The following is a 15,321-nucleotide window of genomic DNA, read 5'->3' on the forward strand; positions in this document are numbered from 1 at the left end:
GAAGCTGGCTTCATACAAATTGTAGTTGGCTTGTATTCTCTGTGTTTCAAATTGAGTAATTAATTATATTAGCTACATTTCGTGTTATACATATATTAGAAACAATGATATGTTTGCAATGCAGCAAATACTATTTTGTTATTGTTAATGGATACGGCATGCATGCAAATTGTCTAGCCTTTCTTGCCTTTAAAACTGTTGTTAAAAATTAGTATGTTGTCACTTATTTTGATACAATCCTACCTACTAACGTTTTAAAAAGTTGGTAACTACATTTGTAAGATATAAAATATGGTAGTCTAAAATTGGACAAATCCTTTTGTTTTTACATTTTTTCGGTCTCTTCGTGTTACATTTGATGGTGAATTTTTCAGGGAACAAACCTCGTTTTTTTTTTTTTTTTTTTCTGATTTCAGTGGCATTGTGCTTTAGACTATGCTAGAGTTTCAGAGAAAATTTAATATGGATTATATTATGAAAGATGGGAACTTCTTTGGCAGATAAACCTCCTTTGCGTACTCTATCTTTTAGTAATATTAATATTAATTCATAATTAACCCATGAAGCCTTAGTCTTTCTACTACTTTCTTCTTCTTTTTGATGGGATAGGCCACATAATAAGCATGGCCCTCTGGCCATGGAACCATATGGACAGTTTCTTCAACTCATCAGCACTGGCAAATACTGTCATGGTTCAACATCCTGTTGTGTGGCCACAAAAAATGCTAAGACAGACCACGTTTAAAAAGACACAGACTAATTGTGAAAATCAGCTTGCGTTTCTCCTAGGCCAAGTTCAATTTTCACCAGTGAGTTGACTTTGGAAAATACACAGTATATAGTTGCATTTCTTATTCATCAAGCAACTTGACATTATACTATCAAGCACTGATTTTATTTTTAATATGCTTTGAAATCAACAATGATAATTCAAATTATAGAATGATAATTATCAATATTGTGTCAGAATAAAAGCAAATGCCATTTACTGTAATATGTAGACATAGAGATAGCTCACAATGAAGAACAGAATAATAGGAAAGGAATCAATTCATATTATCACATATACACATGATTTTAGTAAAGTTTTAAAATAAAAATAAGCACTTATGATTTACCAATGTTGAAGAGCCTTACTTCCATTAATTATGTATTTTCTTTTTAGAATGTTTCTCTTGGAGGATGGCAGCCTCAAGATATATAATGTTACCAGGTCAGATGCTGGATCATATACATGCATAGCCACAAATCAGTTTGGAACTGCAAAGAACGCTGGCAGCCTCATTGTAAAAGGTATCACATTATCTTCATTTGTGCTTGATGAACATTGTAAATCTGCAGGAGTATCATGACTTGTATCACGGTGTCAAACCTATACCATATTGTATATGTGAAATAGTTGATTTCACAGTTTGTTTAAGAGATCCATTACTGTAGTCATTAATAGCATGCACACTTTGCCAGTGGGATACCATGGTAGATGTGAATACTTTGGCAATTGAAAATGCTGTCAGAATATAATTAGAGTTAAAAACTACACCTAAATTATTGGCTTTTTACATAAGCCTTAATGTTAGGGGCCATGGACGTTTTGATAAAGTCACTGGATAACATTTCTTTTGGTCAAATGTCTTTCAGAATCTTTATTTTTATATGAAATATTTACATGTATATAAGGCTACCAAATACCTAACTGGCTAATTTGTTTATATAACTCCAGGTACAAAACTAATTAAATGCAGAGTCACATCCTTTAATAAGCAGTTCTTTTCAAAGAGAAAAAACTGAAATCTATGTGAATCATTATTATATTTTCATCACAGTTAGCAGATAAACTCATACAGTTTATAGAGATAAATTCTATAGTTTATTTTTAAGATTTCTAAATCAGTACCAATCCAAATGTTCCTACATTTGTCACCAAGGGACATAATTAATATTAGAAGTATCTGTTCCTTATCTTTGCTGCTTTATTTTGTTGAATCTCAGCTCATAAAACTAGTATGTTTACTGGAAGCTGTATCACTTCTATCATTTCATTGCCTCCTGGATAATAAAAATGGCTCTCTTGATAAAGCAGTTTAAGCGGCTAATTAAGCCCAAATGATTAAAATCAGCATTTGGTGCTTTCTCATCTTTTCCATTAAAAATAAATATATTCAATAAAAAGTAGTTAGCTGCTACACTTCAACCATCATTTAAAATATCTCAAGGAAAATAAACGCCCACATTTGAGCCTGGAGGATATTTCTGCCAACTTGTCTCAAGTGTATTACATTAGGATGACAATTGTCTAAAGTACTCTGGGGAAATGTGACTGATAAAACTTGATGCGTCAAAATCCAACCAGTGTGACACATTTTGAAAAACTTCTCTTCCTTAAGATTGTATTGTTATCAATTTTTAAGACAGAGATGGACTTAAGTGTTTCAAGATAGATGCTATGGCTATATTTAAGAACAGACTATTTCTCCAGCAAATTTTTGGCAATACTCAGACACTGAAAAATGTGGATGCTTTATATTTGAAAAAATAACAGGTTCATTAAGGGGAAAAAAGAGATTTATTACATCATTTCAAATTAAGAAGGTGTAGGTAGTATGCACTAATTTTATTACAGCAGAAGATTAAAATGTGGTGAAGGATAAAAAGTCATTGCAGTTAAATCTTCTAGGTATGGAAAAATGCAGAGGGCATTAAAACATGAAATAGAAAGGATAGAAAATACCAGCAGTAGCAATGTCATTTTTAAAAGAGAGTTTCTTTAGAATACTGGCGATCTGGGAGCAGGGCCAATGGTTTTGCTGCTAAAATACAATGATGGGGATTTCTTCACTCTGGAGGACAAGAAAAACAAAAGTTAATGGATAGATTGAACAGAATGAATAGGCACTCTTCCTCCAGTTTCTTAAACTTTTGACATCATAATACTCACTGTCCACTGATAATTGATGAAAGAAAAATAAAAGTTGACGACTAACAAAAATAATAACTGAGAAACTCGAAAGCCACTGTACTGCATTCTGGATGTAACATTTGCATATTTCAGATGTGTAATATAGCCATGTTTTCTGCAAGTTAGTTTTCTAGTTCTTATGATAGAAATAAGTTCCATAAATCACACCATAATCCCCAGGTACTTTGCTCTTTCCACGAGTAAAAAAATAATTAATCAAGATAGTGCAGTTAAAAAAAAAAAAAACTGACTTACATTTTTGTTTGTTCATTTCTAGTGTCCTTTGCTGAGGTTGTTGAAACAAAATTATCCCACTCGGCATTCCTTGTTACCTTAGTCAGATCCACTCTTTCTTCTTCCATACCCCTTTTTATCTTCTGAGATAAGTGTAACTGACTTAGTTATTATGTTTATGGATTTTTGTCTTTTTTTCCCTTCTAGAACAGAAGCATAAAGAGGGCAGGGATTTTTGTTTTAATCAATGATGAACCATAAGTCCTAGAACCTTGCCGGGAACTGTATGTGCCCAGTAAATATTTATTGATTTAATAAAATGCTATTATCTTATACAGCTTAGTTCATAGGGATATTTTTCATACTGGCTTCCTTGCTCTAAAATCTGACAGTTTTCAGTTTTTCAGGGTCTGAGGTTCTTAGTACACTTTGCAAAAAAAGAACATTTTACCAAACTTTTTACATGCATTCACTTTCCAATGGTAATGTTTGTAATCTTATATTTCTGACAGACATCGATCACCTCACTCTTCTAAGGGGGTACAAGCCTGAACCTACATCAAAATCCAAAAGTTTATGAAGAGAATTCATTGTTTTGGTGTTTCTAGCACAGTACAGGAGACTAACTTACATATGCAAAAAGAGTACATGCTAATGTAACTGATGTCACTATACATGATTATCAAGTTACTTTCATGCAGTTACACCTAATAATGGGAAGGAAATTTTGTTATATTTTAACCTTCATGACATATCCACAGCCCATTTTAAGTGGATTTTGGGGTCTTTTGCTTCTTTGTCATTAACAAGAAACTATCCTATGCAATATAAACATGTACATACTTAACTACACAAATACATATAAATAAAATAAACACAAAATGTGTGTACAGTATGAAGAAAAACAGCCTTAAAAATGTTGTTTTATTATTTATCTGTAATGTTTAATCTTTATTAAATTGTGTGACTGTCATACAAGCACAGTTCTAAGTGTATTATTACCATGTCCCCTTAACTAGACTGTTATGTCCAATTCCCTTTCATGTAAAAATGTTGAAGACATCACTGCCAAGGAATTATTATTTTACAACCTACAAATTTGAAGCCTAGCATAGGAAAAAATTATAATAGTGTACATCAATTGAACCATTTTCTTGACTATTGGGTGTATAGTCATCTGGTTGTTTGTTAAGATGGCTTAATGGTTGTGTATATGTGTGTGTGTGTATTTTCTCATCAGTAATATTCATCTGATTGTTGTTACAGAATCAAATATAATTTTGTTTCTCAAGCCAAAATCAGTGTATAGTGACCTTAAGAGTAATAGAGTGTTAAGGAGCAAATAAGAAATTTCCATAAAGCTGATAAAACAATCATCTCCCTTTGAATTTACTTATCAGCCTCAGTCATGCAAGAAATGTTGTTGTTAGATAACATGGAAAAGATAATAGTTACAAGAGTGAGATATTTTCCAGCTTAGTTTTTAGCTGATATGGCTTATCTATGTTAAGAGGATTCTGAAGTTATCTGCACTGTATGTTGGAAATTTCTATTTCACTAATGCAGCAGGACAAAGCAATTTTCCATTCAAACATTGTGAGTGCAATTAGCAGCAGCCTTTCCAGTGCCTCAGAAGATGCCCAGTATAATTTGAGGACATGTTTCATAGGCAGAAACAAGGAATCAAGAGGAAAGAGAGTTTAAGTGTTTTCATTTTGGAGGACTGAGATTAAAATTACAATATGTACATATACTAAGAGGTATATGAAAATCACATAAAAGGAGAAATTATTTGATCTGGCATTTGGAAAATTATTAAAAAACTAAGTAACAGCAGGCTATAAAAATGATCTTGTTTGCAGGCAACATTTGTTTCTGTTTCCCCACTGGAGAAGTTTTGGATGTTCAATTATAGGCCTCATTGCTTCAGTGTTATTTTCAACTGAAATGTCGGAACTTGGAAAAGCATATCTAATGTGCAAATTAAGTTTATTGCTGCTCATTTAGTTGTTTATTCTTTGTGATAGAAGTCTTTATTATACCACCATTACAGAGTGGCCTATCCATTTTCTCCAGCAGAATGATACAGGTCTAAGTTTACTAAGAGAAATGCCCAAGATACGTAGATAATTGGAGGCTTTGTGGCTCTAAAAGGCAGTTTGAAGGATTTGAGATATCAAGCTCAGCTTTATCGACAAGCCCAGCTTGATTGAGAAAACCAAAAGTACAATTTCAGAGAAATGACAAGATGTATTGGAATACATCTGTCATATCGTAGTACTTGAAAACACCAGAGAAGTCTCCAGTAGCACTAAAATCTCCCGAAAAATGTTCAATTCCACGCACCGCTTTCCTATACAGAATGACTGAAAACATTTCAACAGTGAAGATTTTGATTTAAAAATTATTGATGGTAAAAATTACTTCAAGGTGAGAAAATATATAATGAGTTATTATGCTGGTCAGATGAAAAATTTTCCCGTTCCAATATTGAAAGTGATGCTGCGCGAATTATTGAAACTTGAATACTATAATCTCTTCAAGTAAAAATGTAAAAACAAGCAAAAACATGCACCGATTTAAGCAAATCCCCTAAGATCAATGTTATCTTGGTCTTCATGACAATTTAGTTCACAGTCTTTTTAAAAATGTAGCATATGTCAATCAGATTAAGTTACCACGTATGTCATACAGCTGTGTTTTTTCTTAATGTATACTTTACAAAATATAATGTAAAGGATAGATGTTAATATGGTATAGGTTTTACCACTTTTTTCAAGATATTTTTACTGCATAGTTTAAACCTATTATTGATCAAAGTTTTGTTTTGTTTAATTTTGATAAAAATAGGGGGTGTATAGCTATTGGTTTATGCCAGTTGAAGGAGACCAGACACAGAAGAGTATAGACCACTTCCTAAAGTGGTTAATGCACAGCCTTTGGAATTATGCTAACCTGAGATTACTAACTAACGTGGATCTTGATGACTTAGTTTTTATCATTATTCATCTTGTATTCTTTATTATTATTATTCATTACTATTTGTTAAATACATTCTCTGTCCTAGGCACCATGATAGGTTCTTTGTGTATATCATCTCATTTAACTTTCAGAGCAATGCTTTGAAACAGGTATTATTATCTCCATTTTTTACGAGGGAGATTGAGAAATAGGTTGCTAAAACCACTCGCCCAAGGTCCCTGTGCTAGTAAGTGGCGGAACTTTTGCTTTCCTTCTTTTCCATCTTCCAACAAATGTACGTATTAAAAACTGCATGAGACAATTTTACATGACAGTGTTGAAACAAAGTCCAGCAGGAATAAAAATATAGTAACATGCAGATATTAGTACTTCCTCCTAAATACTGCAGACTTCATTCATTAGAGTGCAATATTTGTATGTACATTTTTACATGTAAAAATTCATTAGAGTGCAATATTTATGTGCACTTACATATAATAAAATATATAAATTTTAATGTATATCCACTAAATTTTGAAAATGGCATTTGTAACCCAAAACACACAAGATATAGAACATTATTGTCACCCAACATTTAGAACTTTTTTTGTGTCATTTAATCCTTGTTCCTACTACACTCCTAGAAGCAGCTACTGTAATAATTTTCTCACCACAGATTTCATTCAAATGCTGTCTTATATTGTGTATTCCTTTGTGTTTGGTCTCATTCATGCAGTATAAATCACTAGCTATCCATCTCCTATTTTTATTAAAATAAAAAAAAACACTTTAACCAATACATTTATTCTGTAGGTAACTATATACATACATACATATGTATGTATATACATATATGCCTACATATGTATATACATATATGCATATATGTGTGTGTATATATATCTCTCAAACTATTAAGTCTTTTTTATCTTCAGTTTCCCTCCCAAACCTGCAAACACTTGTGCTTACTTGTTTCTTGAGTTTTTAATTAAGAATTAATTAGGAATTGGAAATTTGGTAAATTTACCTTGACTCTATTCTGACCCTAAAAGAAGCAATTAGGCTATTCTCCTTCTTAGGCATTTATCCTCTAAATTAACTCAGTGGTCACTTATGCTCTAGGGCCATTTTTTTTTTTTAGGAGTAAAGTGTGTCATTAAGATAAAAAAAACGTCCCCAGAAGCAAGCTATGTTTTCAGTCTCTGGATCCTGAATGCTCACACAAGTAGTTACCAAATGCTTTCAAGTCCAAAAGAGGAATGGGGTTGAAGGGTGTGGAAAAGGGGAAAAATAATCACATGAACCAAACTTAGCCTTATCCTCTTTTTCTGGGTTTTATTTTCTCATTTTGACTCCCCTCATCTCAACATGAAACATTCAGAAGAAAATATCATTTGTATTAGGGCTTATTGCCAGGCAAAATAAACATTTCTACTTTCATCTTCTACAAAACTACAGGTTAGGTGTGGTGGTTCATGCCTGTAATCCCAGCACCTAAGGTGCTGGGATTACACTAGGTGGGAAGATTGCTTGAGACCAGGAGTTCAAGACCATAGCAAGACCTTATCTCTACTAAAAATAAAAAATAATTAGTAAGGTGTGGTGGCATATGTCTGTGGTCCTGGCTACTTGGAAAGCTGAGATGGAAGGGTCACTTGAGCTCAGAAATTCAAGGTTGTAGTGAACTATGATCATGCCACTGCACTCCAGCCTGGGCAACACAGCAAGATCCTGTCTCAAAAAAGTCCCCCAAAACAAAAAAAAGCTACAGAAGTCTTCTATTGTATAATTCGCTACAGCCCAGCATGAAGTTACTATTGGATAATAGTCTGAAAGAACACTAACAATTTATAAGAAATATATGATGCTGTAAATATGTAGTCACTGCCTATTATGTACTAATAGCTTTGAAATAGAGTAGTTGTCATATCTAATTTATTACACAGAATCTACAGTGCCTGTTCTGTTTAAATAGATGTCAGGCCCTGCTTTGACTATTTGTTAATATAAAAGATCTGTGTTTACATTTTACATTATTATTTGCTAGGGAAATAGGGTAACGTTGCATGTTTTCTCATTTAGACATTTTAGACAATTCTTTCTCTAGACTGGTTCTTCATTTGTTTCTTTTATTCTGGGGTTCTCAGTATTCTTTTAATATTTATTCCTAACCATTTAAATGTTGAAGTAGTAAATAAATGAGTAATGGTACCTGAAGGTAAATTGGAATATATTGACCATGGTTAATTTATGCATTGAAATTAAATTTTACTCTGTGGTGAAATATGATAAGTGCTGCATGTAGATTTTAATCTGTAGATACACATGTGTAAGCAGATAATCATGCACTTATCTAAGAGGATGTAAAATATTTTAGACTTATGGATTGTATATACAAAAAGGAAAAGCATATTAATTAAAGACTAAAAACTCCTTTATTTCTGGCTTGCTAGGCCTGGAGAAATAAAGACCCCATCACGCCGATTGCCTTGTTTGCCTGCTTTTCTCTATCCAAGGTTTATTTCAGAGTATTAGCTTTGATTTTCCTGTGTTTGCTTTCCCTTCTTTTGTTCGTTTGCTTAGTTTTCTATGGACTTGCCAATAATTCATTTCCCAAATCTATCTCAATATTCTCCCTTCAATATCAGCCTGCCCCATGTGTTGATGCTCCATTGCCTAACTCCATGCCTTTCTGTTTCTTAACATACTCCCTCATTTTGGTTGATTAAATCTTCCAGTGGATTTTTGAGAAATAATCCAAGAGAAATAAATTTTTTAAAAATCTTTCATGATTGAAAATGCCTTTATTCTATGTTTACATTTTATTGGTGGTTTAGTTTGAAATAGAATTCTAGACTGGAAACCATTGTTTTTCAGAAATTTTGAGCCGTTACTCTGCTCTGAAAGACTAAACCTTTTTGATTTCTAATCTGCTGTTTGTGACATCTTTTCCCTCTTGTTCTCTAGAATTCTGTTTTCTCCAATGTTTGACAATTTCAAGATAATGTGTCATGTTTTAAATCTGTTATCAACCATTACACTGGGCATTTGGCAGGCTTTGTCACTCTAGAAACTCATACTTCTTGGTCCTAAAATATCTTCCTGAATGATTTAATGTTTTATTCCATTCCTTTTCCTAAAAGCCCTATTATTAAAATGTTATATTTTCTAAACTGGTAGTCTAGTTGATAGTTATATTCATCTATATGTATGTATATAAACATACATGTATATTCTATATACATTCTGTGTAGTGTAAATCGAGAATGAAGAAACCAAACAGAAAGCAGAAATTTTGGTAGACCTACATGTATACATGCATGTATATAGAATATACAGAAATTTTTTTCCTCTCTTCGTCTTTTTTTTTTCTTTTTTTACTCTCTTGGTCTTCATTTTATAGCTGTACCTACCCTTATTATCTCATCCAGTTTTCTGTTTTTAAATATTATCTATATAAGTTAATTCCCAAACTCAAATCAAACTAATTCCAGCTCAAATATTTCTCTTTAATCTCCAAATTCAACAGCCAATTTTATCATCTTCACTTACAAATTTACTATATCCTAACCTTGAACTCCTGATTCTTACTCCCCAAACTTGTTTCTACTGTATTCTTTCTCCTCTATATTAATGACAGTCTACACTGACAGTTCTTTAGATCAAATCTTTGAGATTATTTTTAATTTTTTCTTTCATTCAAACCCCATATTCAATTGCCCCAAAATGGTTTCAGTTTCAAGGTACATACAGAAGCTAACCACTTCTCACCACTTTAATGCCCAGACTTTAAGCCATGTCATCTCTTTCCCATAGTATTGCTGTAGCACAGAATGGCTCAACCAGGATGATTTTGTCTCCCAGGGGACATTGGCAAATATGCAAATATTTTTGATTTTCACAACTGAAGGGTCTACTCACATCTATCCTAGATAGAGGCCAAGAACACTGCTAAAAATCCTACAAGTCAAAGAATACTCACCAGACCCCACCCACTACCTCCCCCCACACACACGCTAAACCCACCTCTTGACACACACAAGAAAGAATGATTTGGACAAACTGTTCATAAATATTAAGCTTGGAAACCCAGTAATAGCTTCAAAAGTATTTGTCCTAATTCTTTGTTTTCCTTCTAGAAGCTACAATGTTCCTATTAAAATATAAGCAAGATTTTGTCACTCTTAAGGTTGAAATCTTCTAATGGTTCTTCAGTTTGGTTTTGTTCCTTTTGTTCAGCAGTCATACTAATGTATAACTTGGAATAAGGTAAGGGTGCAATACTAATTAAATGGTTTTCAACAGATGATTGAATAAGCAATTAGTATATTTCTATGTTAGGAATCTCTACTTCTGTCCAAAATTAAGTTTATTTCTTTCTCTAACTGACATCAATTATCATACTCTTCAAGCTATTATCTAAAAACCTACTGATAAATGGCCTAAATATTTCTACCAACACACTTAATCTATTATGAAACATTAATAATAATGGAGAATAATCTGTCTTAACTAGTTGAAGTAAGCTTATCACACCAACCTCCCGCTGATGTTCACCACAAATATTGTTAAAATATTAAAAAATAAACAAAAACAGTTGTTTTAAGGAATTGCAACAACAGCCAATGTGTTTGCAACATGAGGTGCAGTAGCCTGGAGAAAACAAAAGCGCAGAGAGGTGAGCCCCACAGTCCCTGCTGTTTTTCTTCTCAGAAATTTGCCAATTCCTAAGCAGTGTAAATCGGGAATGAAGAAACCAAACAGAAAGCAGAAATTTTGGTAGACCTACAGTGAAAGGAGACACAAATAGAGGTTCCGAATAAACCAAATAGAATAAGGTCTGCTAAGCAACTCAAACTTGAGTCAGGATATCCGAAGGACTATGTCCTAGTAAGAAACGAAACAAAACAAAATAAAATTGACCGGGACTTAAAATGACTAAGATCCAGACTCAATTCATATCAGGTTCGGACCACCTTCTGGCTATTTTTCTAATTGCATGCTTAAGAAAGTAAATCTCCCCAGTAAAAATATAACACTATAAAATCATTTACATTTTTGAGCCACAATGTCTAGCATTCAATAAAATGTTACTAGGAATAACTGGAGCTAAAGCCAAATGACCAAAACCCAGAAATAAAAAACAGACAACAGTAACAGGTCACAGTGATGGAAATATTAAAGTTCTCAGAGGGCTTTAAAGTTTTGAAGTTCTCAAGGGCTTTAAAATAATTTTGATTAATATATTTTAAAAAGTAGATGACAAGATGGAGAATTTCAGAAAGGAAATGGCATCTGTTAAAACTCCAATGGGAAATCTAGAACTGACAATTGCAAGTGATAACATTAAGAATGCAATACATTGATTTAACACCAGAATAGATATAGCAGAAAGAGAATTAGCAAAGGGGAGGATGTGTGAATAGAAAATATCTTAACTGCAACATAGAGAATAAAATAGGAAAGACAGAATGTATCATAAGGAAAACATGGAATATGGTGAATAACTTTTAACATACATAAAATTGTTATTCCAAAAGGAGCAGAGAGGAGAGAAAGAAAATTATACATGAGCAATATTTGAAGAAATATTTGCCAGATATTTTTAAAAACTGAAAATGATAATAAGCATCCAATTTAAGAAATTATGTGAGCCCCAGTTCAGACAAATGCAAAGAAAAACCTAGCTAAGCACATAGTAGCAAAACTAAAGGAAAAATAAATCAGATAAAAAAGATACATTATGCCAAAAAAAACAAGACTGGCAGTTGATATAACAAAGAAAAAAGGAGCCCAGAAGAAAATGAAATGACATTTTTAATGGGCTGAAGACAATACCAATAAGAATTCTATACCTGTTTAAAAATCCCCCCACATAAATGCAAAATAAATATGCTTTCAAACAAACAAAACCTGAGAGAATCCCCATCACTTAAAAAATAAAAATTGCTTATATTTAAGGTATACAACACCTTAAATGTTTGATCTACTTATGCTTAATAAAATGGTTACATACTAAGCAAGTTAACTTGCGCATTTCCTGACATAGCTGCCTCTTTTGTCTGTGTCTTTGTGATGAGAACACCTGAAGTCTACACTCTTTGAAAGTTCTCAGTATACAATACAGTATTTGTGATACAGTATACAGATATATATACAGATAACTGAATCATTGTGCTGTACATTCTGTTTCTAGACTTATTTATTCTACATAACAATAACTTTGTACCTTTTGCACAGCATCTTCCCATTTTCCTTACTTTTCTGCTCTGAGTGAACACCATTCTACTACCTGTTTCTATGTATTTGACTTTTTTGGTGCCACCTATAAGTTAGATCATACAGGATTTTTCTTTCTGTGCTGGCTTACTTCACCTAGCGTAGTTCTTCCAGATTCATCTATGTTATTGCAAATGGTAGTATTTCCTTCTTTTATAGAGCTGAACAATATTCCATTGTATATACATATCACAATTTCTTTATTTATTCATCTATCAATGGATATTAGGTGATCCCCATATCTTAACTATCATGAATACTGCTGCAATGAACATGTGAGTGCAGACATTCCTTGGACTATTGATTTTATTTTCCGCAAGAGGGATTGCTGGGTTGTATGGCATCTCTGTTTTTAATTTTAGGGAAACCTCCATAGTGTTTTCCATAATAGCTGTATCAATTAATATTCCCACCAATAGTAGGTAAGAGTTCTTTTTCCACAGTTTTCTCTTGTCTTTTTGACAATAGCCATCCTAACAGGTGTGATGTGACATCTCATCATGGTTTAGATTTGCATTTCCCTGATGACTAATGATGTTGAGCACATTTTCACATACCTGTTGGCCATTTGTATGTCTTCTTTGGAAAAATGTCTATTTAAAAAAGTTTCTACAGTTAGAAGGAAGACCATGAATAGAGAGGAAGAAATAAAGAGCAATGGAAAGGACTAATATCTTAATATGTAGCATAATTTGAGATTCTGAGGAATTCATTAGGAAAAAAAGACCAATTTTTAAAAGTATTTATTTCTAGACATCACAAGTTAACTAGTGAGAGAAAATATAAGAGAGCTTTGTCACCTGTTTGAAGTGCTATTTATATACTAGCTTATATTGATTTCTTAGCAACATTTTCTATGTCATAGATAAAGGAAGAGTCCCATGCTTGTACAAAAGGAAAAGTTTGATAATTTTTCTTATACATTTGTCCATCCTTTGAGAGGAGTTTATAACTTCAGAAACACCTTAGCAGTTATTATTGTGCAAAGTGACATTGATAAGGATTTCAACTGAGTTGAAGGAACAAACATCAAAACAAACAAACAAAACAATGTTTTCTGTATGGTCAGGAAAGACCAATTATACATTTAACTGACATCCCCTTGCTTCTAAAAATGTAATTAGAGATCATGAAATGTAAGAGTGTATTTATTTGGTCATTGCTATAGAGAAGCAGTCCCATTTTTAAGTGTTTAAGGAAATCACACTAAATGATCCTGACATAAGTTTTGATGTAATTAGTCTTCATGTCTGCTGGGGTCCTTGTAACTAAAAGGGATTCTGGGAATGTCATTGACTGTTATGAAATGTGAATTTGAGTAAGGCTATTCATCAAAAGAGTCACATCATATATTCTATTATTCTTCTTAAGAATAGGACTGCTAGATGAAGCTGTTCTTATATAATAACTTTTACCTCACTGCCATAGATTGCAAATGGTAAATATTAAAATTCTATAATTTTACAAACTCTTCATGAATGATTGTCATTTACATTTAGGACAATCTTCAAAAAGTGGCCAGTTCTTATGATTTCAGTAAGTGAATGAGAAATGTTCTTCCCTGTTCTGTATGTAAACATTCACTCTCCCCTAACATGTTCTTCCTGTCTTTTATTATTGAAAATTGCAAGCACACACATAAGTAGAGGTGATAGTATAAGAAACTCTCATGTATACATCACCCAGAGTCAATAAATGGCAACTCTTATCAACCTTGTTTAATCTATACACTAACCTTCCACAACTCCAGTTATCTGGAGGCAAATCCCAAACCTCAATAATTTCATCCATAAATACATCAGAATGTATCTTTAAAACATTAGGGAATCTTCTTTTTAATATAACATAAAACTAGTTTTCTTATCTTAACAAATTATTATTTATAAATTATTTAGAATTCAAATGTCCATAATAGTCTCATAAATATGTAAGCATATATGTGTATGCATGTTAAATAGAAACGCATATTTTTATATGTGACTATATATATACACACATATTTATGTTGTGTTTAATCCTCTTCAATCATAAAATCAACATTTCCAGACGTTTCTCAGAAGTCCTTATATACCAAGATATACTTCCATTTCTATGCATGAACACTGTATGTATCAAGAAATGTTATATGGATTAAAAATGTTTGATACTCTACCAAAATGTAGGAAACCTTGAATTAAATAAAATTTTAAAAATAAAAAACCTTACTTTTCAAGACAAAAACCACAATTACTTTTGCACCAACCCAACAAATAAGAGTTCCTTTCATCTAGGAATTCTCAGAGTTTTTAATATATTAAGTGTTTAAGAAATGATAAAAGAGGAGATAATATACAGAATTCATTACAGTTAACCTTGGGACTCCATCTTTCTTTCTTGAAGTATTACTAAACAGTAACATTTACTGGACATAATTTTTTCCTAAATCCACAGTATTAGAGAATTTCTGACAATATATTTTATATTTGAATGTTTCTTAAATAGAAATTTCAGGTTCAAGTTTTAAAAACTAAGGGAACATTTGTCAAAGCACGGACTAACTATATCAAAATCAATTGGAGAAGCCTGATAAAAGGACATATTCAAGGTCTAGACGTACTGAATCAGTATTTCTGGTGCAAGCTGAGGAATTCACATTTTGAACAAATGCTCAGGAAATTCTTACACATGCTAAAATTTTAAAACCACTAGATCAAACTTCTTACAAATGACTAAGGAATATGCAAGAAGAATAGAATGATATGAAATGAAAGTGAATAAGTAACCCTTTGTTTTGTTTGAAAAGACTTAAAGAATCCTAAATTTTTACAAACAATAGAGTCTAGCATAGTCAACTTTCCTCCTTTTTGATTTGTTATAATTCAGGCCCTAAAGATCTCACTGATCCATAAATA

General features: G+C 32.3%; 1 protein-coding gene across 1 annotated transcript in view; it reads left to right on the forward strand.

Moving 5' to 3' along the window:
- CNTN6 (contactin 6) overlaps window positions 1–15,321 on the forward strand; it is a 307,019-nt gene that overhangs the window by 258,104 nt on the left and 33,594 nt on the right. Inside the window, exon 12 of the mRNA XM_028844371.2 lies at window positions 1,166–1,293. Within this exon, the coding sequence (XP_028700204.1) occupies window positions 1,166–1,293 (128 nt within the window). The remainder of the gene's footprint in view (window positions 1–1,165; window positions 1,294–15,321) is intronic.

The sequence above is a fragment of the Macaca mulatta genome, chromosome 2 (genome assembly GCF_049350105.2).
Source record: "Macaca mulatta isolate MMU2019108-1 chromosome 2, T2T-MMU8v2.0, whole genome shotgun sequence".
Lineage (NCBI taxonomy): Eukaryota > Metazoa > Chordata > Mammalia > Primates > Cercopithecidae > Macaca > Macaca mulatta.